The sequence below is a fragment of the Pelophylax lessonae genome (assembly GCF_965119305.1).
Source record: "Pelophylax lessonae genome assembly, chromosome: 6".
Classification (NCBI taxonomy): Eukaryota; Metazoa; Chordata; class Amphibia; order Anura; family Ranidae; genus Pelophylax; species Pelophylax lessonae.
Window position 1 is genome coordinate 33,049,803 of NC_138773.1, and position 21,164 is coordinate 33,070,966.

A 21,164-nucleotide genomic window follows, 5' to 3' on the forward strand; every position below is an offset into this window, starting at 1 on the left:
TGTCAGATGGCAGAAAAGAAAAAAAATCTGTGTCCCATTGTGGAGATTTCCCTTCACTTCCTGTCCCATAGCTAGAAGAGGAAGTGAGAGGAAATCCCTGCAAGTTCAGGTAGATCATTGGGGACAAAAAGGAATGGGAGTAACCATTCACAATGGTTACTCCCATTCCATTTTATTTTTGATAACTCTACCCCCATAGGTTCCCGACACCCCCTCTGGGGTGAGTCGGTGAAGGACTACCCCCACCAACCAGTTTTCAGACTGGGACCCTTCTGCAGATCGTTGGGCAGCCCCGGGTCACCAGAACTAGTGTCCCCATTGGAAGATTTCCCCCTCTTACTTTTCTGGGGACAATCCAAAATGTTGGGATTTTGTTTTACTGATCACTGTAAACAGGACAAATAGAGAGAGGGTAAATCTCCCTGCTGGGGGCACAGACATCAATAAAAACTGGCAGAGGTTCTAATCCCTCTCCACTCCAAAACTAAATAAGTTTTGCCTTTAGTTATACTTTCCCATGAGGCATTGCAAGGCTGACAGCCACAAGCGCAACTCCCAGAGGCATGATGGGGTTTGTAGTTCGCAATAGCTGGAGGATGTAGTTTTCCCAACCCTGATCTAAAGGGATATATATATATATATATATATATATATATATATATATATATATATATATATATATATATATATTGTCCTTGTTGGGTGGTCCACTCTCTTTATTTGTCCTGGGGGAGCTTTCGTTACCTTGGTGGGAAATCCAAAATGTCACCGGAACAGAAGTAGAGGGACAGTCTCTTCCAATTGGGTAACCACTGTCTAAAGGTGGATTTACTCTTACTTCCTGTTGGGTCTCCACAGCACAGGAAGTGAAGTCGTGTCTCCACAAACCACAAAAAAAAAAAAAAAAAAGCCTGCTAGAAGTTCTAAACTTCTCAAAAAACAAAGTGTTTGTAGTTGTACATATATTCTTTAAGATCCCCCCCCCCTTTTTTTTTTTTTTTTGTATAGGTATAATTGAAGTAGGCCTTTCATGACATTTGTAAACTCTTTGCCTAATAGAAAAATAAATTGCCTTGGCCTCCCAACGCTTCTTGTGTTAAGTCGCCGTGCCTTTCAGCAAGGCTCGGAGCTTAAAATCCCATTTGGATGCATGCAAGCCCATTGCAAGAGATTTTGAGCTTCCACCAGAGTGACGTAACCCTTGCCTCCTAGAAGCTGGGCCAAGGTAACAATGCGAAATTAGATTTCGAGCTTCCACCAGAGTGACGTCACCCTTGCCTCCTAGAAGCTGGGCCAAGGTAACAATGCGAAATTAGATTTCGAGCTTCCACCAGAGTGACGTCACCCTTGACTTCTAGAAGCTGGGCCAAGGTAACAATGCAAAATTGGATTTTGAGCTTCCACCAGAGTGACGTCACCCTTGCCTCCTAGAAGCTGGGCCAGGGTAACAATGCAAAATTGCTTTTTAAAAACATTTGGGGGGTGGCAGGGGGCCAGCAAAAAAAAAATGGACCTGGCCCTGGAAGGTTTGCTCCCAATATGCAGCCATCTCCTTTTCCCATCCTCCCATTTAGATTGTGTTTTGTCCTTGTTTCCCATTCATCTGTCTTGGTTTTGGTCTGTTATTTTTGTTGTTTGTAAACATTTTTATGTAGAATTTTAAAGCTTTATTAAAAAAATAAATAAAAGTTGAAGTTTTTGTCAAATTTTTTTATTTAGAAATATACATATATATATATCGCACCCACATCAGGAGAAAAATAAGTATCCTATTCTGAGCTATGTGGCACTCTGATATCGTTTTTATATATTTTTTTTCTTTTAAGTAAATAATTTCACAATCTGAAATGTTTTACACTAAAAAATAAAGAAAAGCAAAAGGGAGCGTAATCAGAGGAAAGCCGCCCACACGCCATTATTACCTGACAGAATGGTGCGGAGCGCCCCCTTCACAAGTTTACACCAGAGGAAGTGAGAAGTTATCTAGCTGTTATTGTTACTGAATGGTTATTGATATGCTACTGCGGGGGGGGGGGGAGGTGTGAGTGATTTTTGGTCCATACAGCCATCCGTTGGGTCTATCCTGTGGTTGGAGAGAAGAGGAAAAGTGTCTAGTGTCCTTAGAGAAAAGCTGTCATGAGATAAAAATACGAGGGCTCCTCATGAAAATGCTAGTTGCCTGGTTTTGCTGGTGATTCCCCCCTCTGGCTTCAATAGGTTGAGTCTGTGACCTAAAACAAGCCTGGAGATTAGATTGTTCTGTTCTTTGCTGCATGGTTTGTTCTGAATCTGGCATCCCTTGCTGCATGCTTGTTCTGAGACTTATGCCCCGTACACACACGTCGATAGTTGGCCGTGAATTTTCGGCCAACGTCCGATCGGCCGATTGTCGGCTTGTTAGTATGATGCTTCCGACAACCGACTCCGACTTTTCGGGCGGAAAAAAATCTGGTTTGCAGGCTATAAAATTTTTGTTGGCCGTCACCACAACGGCCGATTTTCCGTCAGTCAGTACAGATTTCGGCAGACAAAAATCTAATGAGCAAGACTGGGCATGCTCAGAGATGAAAAAACGCATGGAAAGTAAATCATCACATGACATCACTTCTGAAGTAGATTTTTGTTGGCCGAGAAAATTAGTGTGCAGTCTAGAGCACATTTCAACCAACACAACAACACTGGACAAAAGACGGCCGATCGGTCAGCCGATAATCGTTGCGTGTGTACGAGGCATAACTTCTATGATGATGAAGCTAGAGATTGTTTCTAGACCAATGGTCTCCAAACTGTGGCTTGGGGGGGCCGAATGAGGCCCTTTGCTTGTTTTTGTCTAGTCCTTGGGGCACTTTTCTTCCCACTGACACCCAATATTTGGCCATATTTATTGTCACTGACCCCAACAATATAAAGAACTATTCCTCCCGCTGACACCAACAATGGCACATAATTGACACCATCAACAGGGCATTATTCCATTCACTATTCCGACCCCAATGACGAGATTAATTTGATCCCACACTAGGACAATATCTACTCCCACTGGCTACAATCTGCCAGCTTTATTTACCCCTGCCCAAAGGAGAGTAAACTTGCCCTTTTGTTTCAAAAGTTTGGAGACCCCCATTCTAGACCAGCATTTTTTAACCAAGGTTCTATGGTGCCCTTTGGGTTTCTCTGGGGTGCCTTAAGGATGAAACCCAGATTTCCCTGGATCAGAGATGGATGAGGGGATTGGAGGGGGGTTCTTTTGCTTAGGAGGGACTCTGACATGAGGGGATGATCAAGGTGGTTGTGTGGTTTGTCTCAGGCTAGTAAGTAACATTATGCTTTTCACTTTTTAGATTGGGGGTGCCTTGAGATTCTGCATACTATTAAAAGGGTACTGCGACTAAAAAAGGTTGAGAAATGCTGCTCTAGGCCAATGGTCTCCAAACTACCTCCTTTGCTTGCTTTTACTTGGCCCTTCAGGCACTCCTACTGACACTACCAGCAGGGACATAACTCCTGCCACTGACTCCAACAATGGGACACTATTTCTCGCACTGACACCAATGATGGGGCGCTATTCCTCCCACTAAAGATGTGGCATTGTTTACTTCCACTGACACCAGGTCATTCCCCCCCCCCCCCCCCCGGCTACAGTCTGGCCCCCCTAAAGTATTATGTACAGTAAAGTGGCCCCTTGTTTAAAAAGTTTGGAGACCCCTGCTCTAGACGACAAATACTCTGATGCATTCCATTCAGAGGGGCATAGTCATGGAGGTCTACCTCCATGATTAAGCCAGTTAGAGTGAAGAGAGTCTAGGCAGACCTTGTGGTCCCTGTTGATGCCACCAAAGTTTTACTGATGATTTTTTTTTTTTCCATTGAAGTATTTTCAGAAGCCCCCTTTTTTTTTTTTTCATGACAGGTCTCCATTAAAAGGGAGGTCTCCATCTGCAATTTTAGTTTCAGTATTGGTAAGTGTGGCTGCTACTCAGACAGAGAATGGAGCATTTTTGGACAGTCTGGTTGTCACGGATGCTGTTGCCTGACAACCAGCCAACAAGTTGGCTTGCTCTGTGGATGTTTTAGTTTGCCTGACAAGTGGCTCAACCGGATGTCCTCTGGCTCTCCCCCAAAACAAAACTGGTAACCGTGTGAGGAGCTGCCATAGTATTGACAGCTAGTTAGCCTAGTTGGGTAACAGGCATGTGCAGTTCATTTTAGTACCTGCTACATCAACCAATTGCTAGTTATCAGGAAGGAGGGTCTTTAATGACCAACCTGACCTGAGACCAAAAAGACCTTGAGGCCAAGCCAATGGGACCTCTCTCTGGAGATACAATGTCATTGGTGAAGGCAGGGGTAGGCAAAAGAGGCTTAGGCGTGTCAGCAGGAGGGAAGCACTAAAACGGCAGAACCTACAACCTATCCTGCTGAAGAAGTTCAGTTCTTGGGTGGGGGGGTTCACTTTGACCTTTTCACCTTGGGTGCTAAGGGGCCTGGTCCTGTCACCGGGTGCAGGAGAGATTGTCTGCCTCATACCAATACTGAAACTATTACTATAGACTGAAGACCTCTTTAGATAGTTATATGCACCAGCCAAAGTCTAGTCTTTGAGAAAAGGTCATCTTTATCTGAAACCCCAAACGGGGATGAGATTACGAGTTTCTCGCTCGTATATATCTGGTATAAGTCCTAGCGGTGATGGCACCAATCGTACCGTGTTTTTGCCAAACAACTTCTTCTCATACTGGATCAGCTGCTGCCAAAATCCAGCGTTTGGCCGTACCACAGGCCGCCTTGTCTTGACCCATTGGTGGGCATCTAGAAGAGACAGGCGGTGATACTTCATCAAGTAGGCGATGCAGAGGGTGGCAGAACGGCTTACCCCTGCCACACAGTGCACCAGAGTCCTGCCATTCCGCTTTCCATTTTGATGAATCCTGTCTGCCACGGAGTCAAAGTACAGCGCCAACGGGGCGTGTGGTAGATCAGGCACCGGCACTTTGATGTAGTCGACGTCTGGCCAGTTGGAGTTGGGGATCTCGAGGGTGGCGTTGACTATGCAGGTGACATTGCGGGCGTAGACCAGCTGGCGACTGCCTGCGGCGTTCCCGCTAGAGAGGTACAGGCAGGGGCTGATCTGGGCAATACTGCTCAAGCTTGACAATCCGCTGCTGGAAGTTCCGCCAACTGGGGTGGGTTTGCTGGAGATCACCGGGGGAGGCGGAGCAGAGCGGCGCAGTAGCCGGTGGCTGCGAAAATTCATGGTGGGCAGCTGCAGGGGCATATAGAGGGGAATCTTTGTAAGATGGAGAGTGTGCTGAGAGTCAGACTTCTCTTCTGTTTCGTTCTGCAGTCACTTTCTGCAACCTACGGGGGGGACAGAGGAGACAATAACATAAGAAACCTCTCCCACTGATGTAATAACACAAGTAGTCAGACATGAGGCACATTATGACCTTCTCGTAACAAGACACTATTGAAATGCATAGATAAAACATTTATACAGTAACCTGCCAAAAGTCACGTTGATTTTGCCCTGCCCTTCTCTATTGTGCATAGTATAAGGAATGTGTTGAGTGCTCAAAATTCTGACCCTGCCCTGCCTAGATAACTTAAAGTGCATCTCCACCTGCTCGGCATGGGCGCCGTTTAGAAATCTCACAATAAATGCCAAGTGTTCTCTGATTGGACGAGGTATGACCCTGCTTATGCTCAAAGCACAGTATGCTATTAAATGGTGTATAGTTAATAAAGAGAAGTCGCGTTGCCCTATTTTATATTTTGCATCCAGGCCCAGAAGTGTTTTTGGGTTGGGATACTGGGATTTAGGATTTCACAGAAGCAGTTGTCTAGTCTCTGGTTTGATGGAGGGATTTTCTACAAGGGGTAGATGAGCTTGCTGTAGCTGTCCAGGGTCACTGGGTGTGGATGAGCCTAGCGTGCAGGAATGTGAGGGCTGGCTGGAGATAACAGGACCGTATTCATCTTGTGCCAGTATGTGAAGGATCACCGGCTGTGCTCTGTGAACCAGTCAGCCATGTTTATTGATGTCTGCTCAGCAGGTGCTAGGACATTTTGTTATGAAAAAGGTCTTGAGGGGGTGATATTGATTTATTATAACCTAGGTTTGCCACCTCATCCCTTTAAAACCAAACACATATTGATTACACAGGCTCTGTGGCTGATTAAGGTGGTAATTAAACTCACTTGATGCCTTCTCTGCATTAAATTAGCCTCAGAACCTGTTTAATTCATATGTGTTTGGGTTTAAAGGGATGAGGTGGCAACCTTTCATAACCCAGTATGGTGACAATTCACTTGAGTAGAGAAAAGCAACCACACTCCAGTTTGGATTTTCAATAAATGGATTTTATTACTTTATACCTTCAAACGATAAAAACGATCCATATTGACAATCGGGGATAGAAGATGAAGACACAGTTGACGCGTTTCACAAAATTACATTCGCTTAGTCACATGGGTTATGACTAAGCAAATGTAATTTTGTGAAACGAGTCAACTGTGTCTTCATCCCCTATCTCTGATTGTCAATATGGATCGTTTGGATTTTCAATAAATGGATTTTATTACTTTATACCTTCAAACTGGAGTGCGGTTGTTTTTCTCTAATCAAGTATAGCTGCCAGGATTGCGGACCTTACCAGCACCCTGTTTGATCATTGGGACAACTTTTCTCTTTGTGTTTGATGGTGACAATTCACAAAGGCCTTCCGAAATCAGACCAGCTTGCAATCTAGATCCCCATCCATCACCCTCTGAGCGCCCAATCGTCTTTCAACCTACCCTTATAACTACCTTCAGGATTTCTCCCGCCCTTTTTCATTTTACATTCCAGAGCAGTTCTTTAAGAAATATTTTATCCAACAAAAATAAAGCAACTCGTCACAAAACAAAAATATACAGAAACATAGTACTTTGTTCATTGGCAACAAGCCAACACCACTCATACTATACATTCGAAGAGTTGCTAAGTATATTAGATATAATGGTAGACCGAGGTACCTTGAAGTGCATGAGCTGGCACCATGGTTAGTAAAGGGGCCGGTCTGTTGGAAAAAGAGCCATGCAAACAAAGAAATGGCACCATGGTTAGTAAAGGGGCCGCTCTGGGCGAAAAAGAGCCATGCAAGCAAAGAAACGGGTCCTCGTTCAACGAGAGGCAAGCCAACAGTTGAAGGTGTAATCAGTGAATCGTGTCAGAGGATACAGATCACATTTTTTTAATCAAACGTTTCAAGTTTAGCTTTCTGTTAGGGCAACTTTACTTGTCAAAGCCTGAGACTTTTTTTTCTTTTCCTGAGCTGCCATGGCTTGACTCCTGGTTGCTAGTTCTGTGGTACAATCACATCCTGCCCCAAAACCAGCACTGTTTTCCAGACTCATCAGCCACAGAACCAGATGGGTCTCACTCTTGGTTTGATGAGTAGGTATCAACTTTCCTAGCTGACTCAAATTGGAATTTAATGGGCCATACACACTATACAATTGTCTTTAGATTTACCAAAGCCATATAGTATGAGGTCAAATCTAAACACATTCAATTTGTATGCAATCAGGCAGGCCCCTGTACTACATAGTTGAAGGTAAATCTAAAAACAAAAGTTGTATAGTGTGTATCCAGCTTTAGAATGGACCCCATTGACTTTTTATTTTTAACCTGACTACCTATGACTTGGCCTAAAAATCCCCTAGGGTAGCAGGCCTAAAAATCCCCTAGGGTAGCAGTGCTGGAGTGCACCTGGTGCTGCCTACAGGAACCAGTGCTGGTCCTCAAATCAATCCCTGTGCTGCACCCTGGGGACTTAGAAATTGACCAAATGCAATATTCCCCGCACACACATTCAAGATAACCAGCTGTTCAGTGATGCTGGGTGCTGTAATGACCAAAGGTTGGAAACCGTGGAAACTCAAAAGTGAAGAAATGTCATTCGCACGCCAAGGATTCCACAAAAGGGTCCAAAGCTTTTTTTCCGTGGTCACATGACAAATCTATAGCAAATGTTTGGAGCCACGTAGGGCCCCTTCATCAGGCAAGTGACTTTTGAGGAATCCTTGGTGTGCTGATGACATTTCTTCACTTTGAGTATCCACGGTTTCCAACCTTTGGTCATTACAGTTTAAGAAAGGAGGCTGATCTGCTAGGTCAGACCTGGAGGTCTACACTCCGCAAAGCTCACGCTCCCTGATGATTGCATAGCTCTGACTCGGCAAGGGAGCGAGTCGGGGTTTCACCATAATGTGCAAGTATAAGCAGCATATTTGTATATTATAAACAGACTTACCTGCCAAAGTACCCCCTCTAGCTATGAAGGCGCTTGGCTCAGAGTACAAACAGAATAAACATTGCTTGCAGGTAAGGCGGACCCTTTTACAGCAAAAGAGACAGAGTCTCCTTTGCAATAGAAGACTACTTGCCAGCAATGTTTTTTTCCACTGCAATACTACAGCATGCAACAACAATTTAGACAAGTGAGCTCTTCCAACCTTGTGGTAACAGTTTGGTGAAAGCCCCTTTCTGTTCCAGTTTGACTGTGCCCCTGTGTACAAAGCCTGCTCCAAAAAGACATGAGTTTTGTATGGAGGACCACAAGTGGCCTCAAGAGCCGTGACCTCAACCCTATCGAACATCTTTGCAATTAATTGGATCACCGATTGTGAGCCAGGTCTTCTCATTCAACATCCGTACATGACCTTTACAAATGGGCACAAATTTCTACAGCTACCTTTCCATTTTAGACTATTGTCCTCTTCCACACCTTACATGTTGAAGGCCCATTTCTGTCCCAGCATGACGGTGCCCCTGTGTAGAAGCCAGCTCCATAGTTTGAGAGGTTTGGAGTGGAGCACCTCAAGTGCCCAGTTCTCAACTCTACCTAACACCTTTCGTATGAACTGACATGGTTTGGAGGACCACTGGTGGCCTTAAGAGCCATGACTGCAACCCTACTAAACATCTTTGGGATCAGGGGCAGACTGACAACTTTCGGCCCAGGGGGCAAGTACAAACCAGAGGCCCATGGTTCAGTGACTCGGCTCCCTCCCCCTTTCCCTCACCCCTGCCCCCCTCCCACTCTCCCAATCCTCCTAACCCCCATTCCAAGCAGAAGCCCTGCTCCAGATACTCTCTACTTACCGGCTGATTCTGGGTTGCCAATCTGGCCAGCAGGGGGTGTTTGGGGACAGCTTGGTTGGGGCTGGCCGGGGGAGAAGAGTCTCCAGTGGGGCATGGAACCAGCCTCTGCTCAGACACAGTTTACGCCATCCATGCTGGGGGGGGTCTGCGCTTGGTCCTGGTCTTCAATCCACACTCAGTAGGTCAACGGCAGGGACTTTTTACTTCTCTTCACCAGGAATCCTTTAGGCATGTCTGTGGCAGAAGCTGTGCAGCCTTTTTATGGGGCATTAGAGTGGCCCAGGGGGCAATTGCCCCCCTGGCCCAGTCCTCCCCTGTTTGGTATGAACTGGACCACCGATTGTGAGCTAGGTTATCTCATCCTACATCAGTAACTGACCTCACAAATGGGCAAAAATTTCCACAGATACCCTCCCAAACAAATTTAAGACCATTATGCTCTTCCAACCTTGTGGTAACAGTTTGTGGAAGGTCCAATCTGTTCCAGCATGACTGTGCCCCTGTGTACAAAGCCAACTCCATAAAGACATGGTTTACTTAGCTTGGTGTGAAGGACCTCAAGAGCCCTGACCTCAATACGACTGAACACCTCTGGGATGAATTGGAATGCTGACTGTGAGCCAGATCTTCTCACCCAACATCAGTACCTAACCAATTGGGCACAAATTTCTACAGATACCTTTTCAATGACATTTCAGCCTATTGTGCTTTTCCAATCTTGTGGCAACAGTTTGAGGAAGGCCCATTTTTGGTTCCAGCATGACTGTGCCCCTGTGTATAAAGCCAGCTCCATGATATGGTCTAGTGAGCTTGGTATGGAGGACCTCAAGTGGCCTCAGGAGCCCTAACAATCTCTACTGAACAAATTTGGGACAGATTGGATTGTGAGCTAGGTTCTCTCATCAAACATCAGTTCCCAACATCACCAATGGGCACAAATCCCCACAGATACCTTCCCAAAGACATTTTAGACTACTGTGCTCTTCCACCCTTGTAGTAACAGTTTGGTGATGGCTCGTCTTTGTTCCAGCATGACTATGACTGTACCCCTGTGTACAAAGCCAACTCCATATAGACTTGGTTTTGTGAGTTTGGTGTGGAGGACCTCAACTCTAATGAACACCTTTGGGACAAGTTGAATTGTGAGCCAGGTCTTCTCAGCCAACATCAGTACCCGACCTCACAAATGGGCACAAGTGCCCACAGACACACCCCAATATCTTGTATAAAGCCTTCCCTGAAAAGTAGAGGAATTATAGCCACATAGGGTGGGTGTGCTCCATATTAAAGGCCATGGCAGGGGCGTAACTACAGGGGTTGCAATTGCAACCATGCCCCATGCTCCAGGGGGCCTGTGTGGCTCCCCTGTACACCTGGATAGTAGAGAAATCACTGTCCTCCTTTTTCCTCCTGTATGCTGCCCCGCCGCCCCTCCTATCCAGTTCACTTGTGTTCTGCTGTCTCTGGGCCCCTGTGTGCTCCCCTGGTCCCCCATCACTGTGCTCCCTCCCCTCTCCTGCCGGCTGCTGCAGGGGATGTGTCACAATAGAGGACCAGGAAGGGGTCAGTAAATATGTAATTTACCAGCTTCTTCCTTTTCTGAATGGACAGAGTCATAGTCAGTGACATTGTAAAAAAATGAAAATAAATAAAATGATAAAAAAATACAATTGAAATACCAAAAAATAAAAACTACTGACACCAGTGGGTGAACTTCCAGGATCGCAAAGGTCAAACTTGCAAGCGGGCCCTGGAATTCCACCACCGTGGGGAGTCCCCAAGATTTGAAGGAAGGGGGCCCACTGCAGAACTTGTGAAAGGGTCCCGCTGCGGGACCGTAATAATGGGCCCTGCAACGAGAGTAAAGGGCCCCAGGCTTGAAGGGAAGGGCCCCGGTCAGGGGTCTGGGGGGCTCTTCATGGTTTCTTGCACTGTGGCCCTGAAGGTTCTAGTTACGCCTCTGGGCCATGGTATTAGAATAGCATGCCCAACAAGCTCACGTAGTTGATGGCTGGCAGTCCACACACTTCTGGGCATATAGTATACAATCATAGTAGAACAAAATAAATAAGAATGATGCTGGTATGCAAGATTATATTAGAGAAGAGGGGGATTCTCAGGAACATGGCAAGGCAGGTCTGTAACTTGGGCTATGAATACGGCACCATGACGGTACTAAAACTCCCCAGGGAGTTCGGAGGTCCCGGGGGCCACATCCTAAAGGGTGAGGGGGTCAGCAGCTGAATTCGGAGTTTGAATGGAGGTAACAGCACACTTTGCGTCGGTCAGGGAGGCACAATGTACAACTGACAATGTGACTCATCCGGTGAATCACAGCAGAGCGGGGGAGAGCTGATATGCGTGGGAGGGACGCGTCACTATACAATGAGATGGCACCGGTCTCCGGAGCACGTGGATGACACTCCACATGTACCAGATTCTGTTCCGGCACTCCTCCAGTATATCATTTGTACTATGGCAAGTACTGCTACATCCTATTGTGTGTCTGGATCAGGGACACACAAGTAATGCTGCCGCTCAGTCCTCAGATACCACAAGGCAGAGTTTCATTACTTAAATTGGACCTTTAGTCTTTCACAGTTGTACAGACTCATCAAAGCAAGCCATTTCAGTCCAGGAGAGGTCACCGCACACTGTGAGCTTCTCACAATATGCATTAGAAGCTGCAGCAACTCAGATAGAGCCGCCTCATTTGCTGGCTGGAGGACGTCTAGCATCATCTAGCGCAGGGGTCTACAAACTTTTGATGTCAATGGGAGGAATAGCACCCCATCATTGATGTCAATTGGAGGAATAGCACCCCATCATTGATGTCAATGGGAGGAATAGCACCCCATCATTGGTGTCAATGGGAGTAATAGCACCCCATCATTGGTGTCAATGGGAGTAATAGCACCCCATCATTGGTGTCAATGGGAGTAATAGCACCCCATCATTGATGCACATGGGAAGAATAGCACCCCATCATTGGTGTCAATGGGAGTAATAGCACCCCATCATTGGTGTCAATGGGAGTAATAGCACCCCATCATTGGTGTCAATGGAAGTAATAGCACCCCGTCATTGATGTCAATGGGAGGAATAGCACCCCATCATTGATGTCAATGCGAGGAATAGCACCCCGTCATTGATGTCAATGGGAGGAATAGCACCCCATCATTGATGTCAATGCGAGGAATAGCACCTCGTCATTGATGTCAATAGGAGGAATAGCACCCCGTCATTGATATCAATGGGAGGAATAGCACCCCATCATTGATATCAATGGGAGGAATAGCACCCCATCATTGATATCAATGGGAGGAATAGCACCCCATCATTGATATCAATGGGAGGAATAGCACCCCATCATTGATATCAATGAGAGGAATAGCACCCCATCATTGATATCAATGGGAAGAATAGCACCCAGTCATTGATGTACATGGGAGGAACAGTACCCCATCATTGGTGTCAATGGGAGGGATAGCACCCCATATTGGTGTCAATGGGAGGGATAGCACCCCATCATTGATGTCAATGGGAGGAATAGCACCTTATCATTGATGTCGATGGGAGGAATAGCGCCCCATCATTGATGTCAATGGGAGGAATAGCGCCCCATCGTTGATGTCAATGGGAAGAATAGCGCCCCATCATTGATGTCAATGGGAGGAATAGCGCCCCATCGTTGATGTCAATGGGAAGAATAGCGCCCCATCATTGATGTCAATGGGAAGAATAGCACCCAGTCATTAATGTACATGGGAGGAACAGAGTACCCATCATTAGAGGCAGTGGTTGATAGAATAGGGATGCAAAGGCTGGATAGAGGCAAGCGAAGTGCCACATCCAGCCCCAGGGCCGCAGTTTGGAGACCACTGATCTAGCGCTTTCCTCCCCATCTGACTGTCCCTGGCCAGCCCCTTTCACTCACTGGATTTCAGGTCTTTCAATCATGGAGGCTCAGTATCACATGTGGGCGTTACCTATGTAAATGCAGCCTGCCTAAGAACACCCACTTCTCCAGATTGACAGCCACCCATCAGGGCTTTTTGATATTTGCATAACTCCTCTCAAGTGCCAGCTTGCATCAGGGCTGAGGGCTCCTGAGAGGAGTACTGAAGCAGTAATAATATGTACAGCACCCTGCCGTCTCCTCCCACCAGCCATGATCTGCCTGCATTGCATAGAGGAGCACAGAGACACAGTGATGACAATCACTGGGACTAAAACAAGGGATGTAATGAAAGCGAACGTCAGCTTTAAGAGTTAAAGCCATCCTCTCAGGATGAAACTAAATATTCTTCAAGGCAGCTCCCTGCAAAAGAAGAGGCGTTATAGTTCACTCTCCTGTGTCCTGTGCCTCCCCTCCATTCCAGCACTGCAGACTCCATCTTCTTCAGCATTCAACATTTCTGGAAGTATCACATGCCTAAGTGCCCCACCAGGTGCCATGGGTTCATCCTCCAACCCCTACGTCTCTACAGGGCTCAGCCGGCATCCAACACTCTGAAGTGTCAAATGCTGAGAATACTGTAGAAGTGTAGGCTATAGGCCAGTGCCTCTCAAGGTCAAATCTTGGACATGTGGGTTATTTTGCAACCTACAAACTTCCTGTAGTGGGCAGTATAACCCACATATCCATGAATTACTCCTATCCTGTGTCCCTCAATGGACTTCAAGAAAAAGATTTTTCCGTAAGTGCAAAAATCATATTTTTTTTCTTTAATCGACCATTAAGGGACATGGGATTGTATTCCCTCTTGGACATCTAGGTTATACTGCTACATACAGCTGGGTTACCCTGCCGCCTACAGCTCAGTTACCCTGCCTCCTCCAGTTTGGTTACCCTGCCGCCCGGTTACCCTGCCTCCTCTAGCTCGGTTACCCTGCCTCTTCCAGTTCGGATACCCTCCCGCCTCCAGCTGGGATACCCTGCCCCTTGCAGCTGGGTTATCCTGCCGCCTACAGCTGGGTTACCCTGCCTCCTACAGCTGGGTTACCCTGCCTCCTACAGCTGGGTTACCCTGCCTCCTACAGCTGGGTTACCCTGCCTCCTACAGCTGGGTTACCCTGCCTCCTCCAGCTGGGTTACCCTGCCTCCTCCAGCTCGGTTACCCTGCCTCCTCCAGCTCGGTTGCCCTGTCCCCTGCATTTGGGTTACCCTGCCTCCCGCAGCTAGGTTACCCTGCCTCCCGCAGCTAGGTTACCCTGCTTCCCGCAGCTAGGTTACCCTGCTTCCCGCAGCTAGGTTTCCCTGCCTCCCGCAGCTAGGTTACCCTGCCTCCCGCAGCTAAGTTTCCCTGCCTCCCGCAGCTAGGTTACCCTGCCTCCCGCAGCTAGGTTTCCCTGCCTTCCGCAGCTAGGTTACCCTGCCTCCCGCAGCTAGGTTACCCTGCCTCCCGCAGCTAGGTTACCCTGCCTCCCACAGCTAGGTTACCCTGCCTCCCGCAGCTAAGTTTCCCTGCCTCCCGCAGCTAGGTTACCCTGCCTCCCGCAGCTAGGTTACCCTGCCTCCTGCAGCTAGGTTACCCTGCCTCCCACAGCTAGGTTACCTTGCCTCCCACAGCTAGGTTACCCTGCCTCCTGCAGCTAGGTTACCCTGCCTTCTGCAGCTAGGTTACCCTGCCTCCTGCAGCTAGGTTACCCTGCCTCCCGCAGCTAGGTTACCCTGCCTCCTGCAGCTAGGTTACCCTGCCTCCCACAGCTAGGTTACCTTGCCTCCCACAGCTAGGTTACCCTGCCTCCTGCAGCTAGGTTACCCTGCCTTCCGCAGCTAGGTTACCCTGCCTTCCGCAGCTAGGTTACCCTGCCTCCCGCAGCTAGGTTATCCTGTCCCCTACAGGTGGTTTGTAGATGGCAGTATAACCCATCCAAGGTTAAGTCCAAGACTTACTGCAACCCTGTGTCCCTGACGATAAAGAAACTGTGCTTTTACCTGGAAGTCTAAAAAAACACACTTAGTGCTAATAACCAATATAATACACTGTGCTGGAGCAATGCGTCTACATTTCACAATGTAGCAAGGTATGTACCCTCACTCCCTGGGGCCCGGTAGAAGCACAATGTTTGGAATGTACAATTGTGTGTCCCTGGAAATACTAGAGCCGGCCTGTGGCACAGTGCAGCAGCGCCTGTAAAGTAGTAGCTGCCTTGTATAGCACAGAACTGCACAGAAATTCCTGGCGTGCTCTAGCTGTGGCCCTTGGCTGTCATCTGATCTAGCCGTGGCCCCTGGCTGTCATCTGATCTAGCCGTGGCCCCTAGCTGTCATCTGATCTAGCAGAGCCTGTACAGAGCTGTATACCTGTCACAGGGGAGAGGTAGTCATGGGACAGGAGGACAGACAGGACTGTACATGAATCCCTGACACCGTATAGCAGATTCAGCAGTAAATGTGGGCGGTGTTATGCTGTATCAATAAAAAAAAAAAATAATTAGTTCTGCTTTATATAACACCACCATATGCCATAGCACAGTATAGTAGGGTATACAGTAAGCATACCTAGACCAGTGTAAGGATGCTTCTGGTCCAAGTTTACAATCTAATCAAATAAAGTGTAATAGTCCTCATCTAATGCTGTCCAATGCCTATTACATACTGACATAGCACCACCGTATGCCATAGCACAGTACTATAGGCACCAAGAGTAATTGTACACAGATCGGTGCCAGCCCCAGCTCACAATCCAGTCTGATGATTTCCAATACTCCTTTTATCTTGTGCAGTCTAATACTTATTACAGCCTGATATAGCACCACCATATTCCATAGAGCAGTACTGTAAGGTGTACACTAAGCCTACATAGCACCACCATATTCCATAGCGCAGTACTGTAGGGTATACACTAAACCTACATAGCACCACCATATTCCATAGCGCAGTACTGTAGGGTATACACTAAACCTACATAGCACCACCATATTCCATAGCGCAGTACTGTAGGGTGTACACTAAGTCTACATAGCACCACCATATTCCATAGCGCAGTACTGCAGGGTATACACTAAGCCTACATAGCACCACCGTATTCCATAGCGCAGTACTGTAAGGTATACACTAAACCTACATAGCACCACCATATTCCATAGCGCAGTACTGCAGGGTATACACTAAACCTACATAGCACCACCATATTCCATAGCGCAGTACTGTAGGGTGTACACTAAGTCTACATAGCACCACCATATTCCATAGCGCAGTACTGCAGGGTATACACTAAGCCTACATTGCACCACCATATTCCATAGCGCAGTACTGTAGGGTATACACTAAGCCTACATAGCACCACCGTATTCCATAGCGCAGTACTGTAGGGTGTACACTAAGCCTACATAGCACCACCATATTCCATAGCGCAGTACTGCAGGGTATACACTAAGTCTACATAGCACCACCATATTCCATAGTGCAGTACAGTAGGGTGTACACTAAGCCTACATAGCACCACCATATTCCATAGCGCAGTACAGTACTGTATACACAAAGCCTACATAGCACCACCATATTCCATAGCGCAGTACAGTAGGGTGTACACTAAGTCTACATAGCACCACCATATTCCATAGCGCAGTACTGTAGGGTGTACGCTAAGCCTACATAGCACCACCATATTACATAGCGCAGTACTGTAAGGTATACACTAAACCTACATAGCACCACCATATTCCATAGCGCAGTACTGCAGGGTATACACTAAACCTACATAGCACCACCATATTCCATAGCGCAGTACTGTAGGGTGTACACTAAGTCTACATAGCACCACCATATTCCATAGCGCAGTACTGCAGGGTATACACTAAGTCTACATAGCACCACCATATTCCATAGCGCAGTACTGTAGGGTATACACTAAGTCTACATAGCGCAGTACTGCAGGGTATACACTAAGCCTACATAGCACCACCGTATTCCATAGCGCAGTACTGTAGGGTGTACACTAAGCCTACATAGCACCACCATACTCCATATCGCAGTACTGTAGGGTGTACACTAAACCTACATAGCACCACCATATTACATAGCGCAGTACTGTAGGGTGTACACTAAGCCTACATAGCACCACCATATTCCATAGCGCAGTACTGTAGGGTGTACACTAAGCCTACATAGCACCACCATACTCCATATCGCAGTACTGTAGGGTGTACACTAAACCTACATAGCACCACCATATTACATAGCGCAGTACTGTAGGGTGTACACTAAGCCTACATAGCACCACCATATTCCATAGCGCAGTACTGTAGGGTGTACATTAAGCCTACATAGCACCACCATATTCCATAGCGCAGTACTGTAGGGTATACACTAAGCCTACATAGCACCACCATATTCCATAGCGCAGTACTGTAGGGTATACATATCTAATGAATTCTAATACTCCTAATCTGATACAGTCTAAAACCTATTAAAGCCTGACATAGCACCTTCATATGCCATAGCGCAGTACCATAGGGAATACAGTAATTGTACAAAGATGGGTGTAAAGGTGCTGCCAGCCCCCAGCCCACAATCCAGTCTTATGAATTCTAATACTCTTTATCTAGTGCAGTCCGACCTATTACAGCCTGATATAGCACCACCTTACTCCATAGCGCAGTACAGTAAGGGTATACTGTAGGCACACATAGATCGGTGCAAGTTGCTGGCCCCCGGTTTACACACCAATGCATTTAGCACTCCCTATTTAATACAGGTATCCTTATCTCTCATCTAATACCTATTGCTGCCTAATATAGCACCACCTTACTCCATAGTGCAGTACAGTAAGGGTATACTGTAGGCGCACATAGATATGTGTAAGCCGCTGGCCCCGGTTTACACACCAATGCATTTAGCAATCCTTATCTCTTATCAATCTTTTTTCTCAATATCTACTACCTATTGCAGCCTGGTATAGCACCATCTTACTCCATAGGGCAGTACAGTGGGGGTATACTGTAGGCACACATAGGTGGGTGTAAGTTGCTGGCCCCAGTTTAGACACCAATGCATTTAGCTATCCTTCTCTAATACAGGTATCCCTATCTCATTATCTAATAACTATTGCAGCCTGGTATAGCACCACCTTACTCCATAGTGCAGTACAGTAAGGGTATACTGTAGGCACACATAGATGAGTGTAAGTTGCTGGCCCCAGTTTACACACCAATGCATTTAGCACTCCTTATTTAATACAGGTATCCTTATATCTTATCTAATACCTATTGCAGCCTAATATAGCACCACCTTACTCCATAGTGCAGTACAGTAGGGTACATAGGTGTGCGCAGCGTATTGCATTAGGGTGTGCACCTCAAATCTCAAACATACATGCATGTGTGTGTCTACATGTATATGGCCCCGGTGCATTTATCTTCCTGCTGGCACAATGAAAGAGAAGTGCTTTAGCACTTCTCTGATGGCTGAGCTGGTAAGAGTAAGATCCTTCCCATCTCCCCGCCAGCAAACAGAGCGATAATGCTAATGTGCACTAGGTGATTAGGGTGTGCCCAGGCACACCCGGCACACCCTGTGCACATGCCTATGGTAGGGTATACTGTAAGTGTACTTGGATCAAGTGTTGGCTGCAGGGAGATTACCTGTATAAAAATACTGGCACCGTCCCCCAAAAAAATAGAAAGTACAAAGAATGTTCCAGGTCTCAAAGGAAGGAACAGACACTGGAAATGGAGGATTTGAGTGTGCCCAAAAACAAAAAAAATCTCACAATAGGTAAAAACAATACTAAATATAAAATAGTGTTGCGCAAAAATAAAAAAAAAACTATTAAAAAGAATTTTTTTTTATATATTTAAAATATATATATATATATAAAAACATTTTTATGAAATATTGATTGAACACATTTGAGGAATTGTAGGTATTTATTCTATTTATTTGAGCACAGATATTTATGCTAATCACAGTTTTTATCACCAATATATAAAAAAAAAAAAAAAATAATAAAAAAAATAAAAATTTCTTTTTAATAGGTTTTTTATTTTTGCGCAACACTATTTTATATTTAATAGCCCGATTGCACTTGTATATGAGAAGTGAAGTGTCTGCGGCAATTATAAAAAAACCCTACCATATAAAAGGTTGCTCGTAGGAATTTATATATAAAGTTAAAAACAATACATTTTTAATTGGTAATACAAAAAAAAATTGATATATCACACAAAAATATGATACATTAAAATCCCTGCACATATGTATTAATATTATCAATTAAAAATGTAATTGTTATCTATTGTAATTTTTTTTTTGTTTTTGGGCACACTCATGTCCCCCCATTTCCAGTGCCTCTTCCTTCCTTTGAGACTTGGAACATACCAATTAAAAAGAAAAGGTACAAGGTATGTTCCAATGTAGGGATTTTAATGTATCATATTTTTGTGTGATGTATGATTTTTTTTGTATTACCAATTAAAAAGAAAAAGGTTCAAGGTAATACAATAAAAATCCATATATCACACAAAAATATGATATATTAAAATCCCTGCACATATGTATGAATATTATCAATTAAAAATGTAATTGTTGTTCTCTATTGTAACTTTTTTTTGTTTTGTTTTTGGGCACACTCATATCCCCATTTCCTTTGATCCCTGGAACATTACCTTGCACTGTACTCGGATCACTTTTAGGGTGGTGCCAGCCCCAGACTACAATCACCTGTATTGTATTCTAGCACTCCTTCTCCAATGCAACCTATTCCTGATCACATCACATTGGTTAATCCGCGCCCACGCCGCTCAGGACCGTGGCGTCCAGCACTCCTGCCCGCCGTGCGCTCTCGGAAACCGGATCGGGGGGGGCGCATCACCATGAAATCACGAGCGTGGAACTTTTTTTAAGAGCGCTTGCAAGATCTGCCAAACTAATAAGGCGAGCCGGTTAACTCAGAAGGGGTGACACACCCCCCCTCCTAATAATTAATCGATAGATTGTAAGCTCTTGTGAGCAGGGCCCTCTAAATCCTCTTGTATTTTATTGTATTGTATATGTACTGTCTCCCTCTAATATTGTAAAGCGCTGCGTAAATTGCTGGCACTATAGAAATCCTTAATAATAATAATAATAATAATAGACAGCTGGGTTGTACGAGGGGTGTGCAGATCGGGGGGCGGTGGCAGGCTCCGGCGTGCCTCGTACACCTTTTGTATGGGAAGGAAAAGGCGGCTTACCTTTGTGTTGGCGTCTCATGTTGTGTGACAGTCCCCGGCAACAGCGTGCGTGGCTCTGCTCCTTGGGCTTTATGTGACGGCTCTGCAGAGAAGATGATGCAGGGTGTGAGGGGGGCGTGTGATAGGCAGACACATACATACACTTACACACTGCCCACCCCCTCACTGCTATACATATTCATGCCACAAGCGGCTCCTTCCGTTAACCCATCGCTGTACGCAGCCCCGCTACAACCCCCCCCCCCCCCCCCCAGCAGAGCATTGCATGCAAGACAACGCTGCTGCTGCTGCACCTTTTGTCTTATTTTCTTAAAGCCTCTCCCCCTCCCTCTGCAGAGCATCGCAGCCTGTGCTCAGAAAAGCCTCCCCACCTGATAATTTATTTTTTGGATCTACCAGGCAGAAGCCGAGACAATAGCGTCCAGCTACTGCCAGTATTCTGAAAGGACACGCTGGCTTCGGGTGGAGAAAGAAGATTTCCCTGACCGGGGAATCGAACCCGGGCCGCGGCGGTGAGAGCACCGAATCCTAGCCACTAGACCACCAGGGAGAGGTGTGCCTCCCCACCTGATAACCCGACCTGATCGCCACCATGCCATTACCTTTTATCAGAAGCTCGTCCGTGGTTAACCACACTTCTTAACCAAAGCACCAAATGCCATCTAGATAACACTGCACCTCCTGCAATGTCTGCAGCGCTTGCTTTCCCCCACCCACCCCTTCCTTCTCCTCCTTCCTCCGCAGAACGTCTGCCCTCCCACCCCCCCTGCAGAGCGTTACATCTGCCGGGCGGCCCTCTTCCGGCCAACGTCACGGGCCTCCATGCCGCACGAGGGGT

The 21,164-nt window shown here is 46.3% G+C and overlaps 1 protein-coding gene across 1 annotated transcript; it reads right to left on the minus strand.

The window, feature by feature from the left end:
* Positions 1-4,460: 4,460 nt before the first annotated feature.
* Positions 4,461-20,537, minus strand: DUSP14 (dual specificity phosphatase 14). Its single transcript, XM_082260796.1, has 2 exons — positions 20,327-20,537; positions 4,461-5,358 (listed from the first exon to the last, which is right to left on the minus strand). The coding sequence occupies exon 2, from the start codon at positions 5,273-5,275 to the stop codon at positions 4,616-4,618; it is 660 nt and encodes a 219-aa protein (XP_082116922.1). The 5' UTR covers positions 5,276-5,358; positions 20,327-20,537; the 3' UTR covers positions 4,461-4,615.
* Between the last annotated feature and the right edge of the window lie 627 nt (positions 20,538-21,164).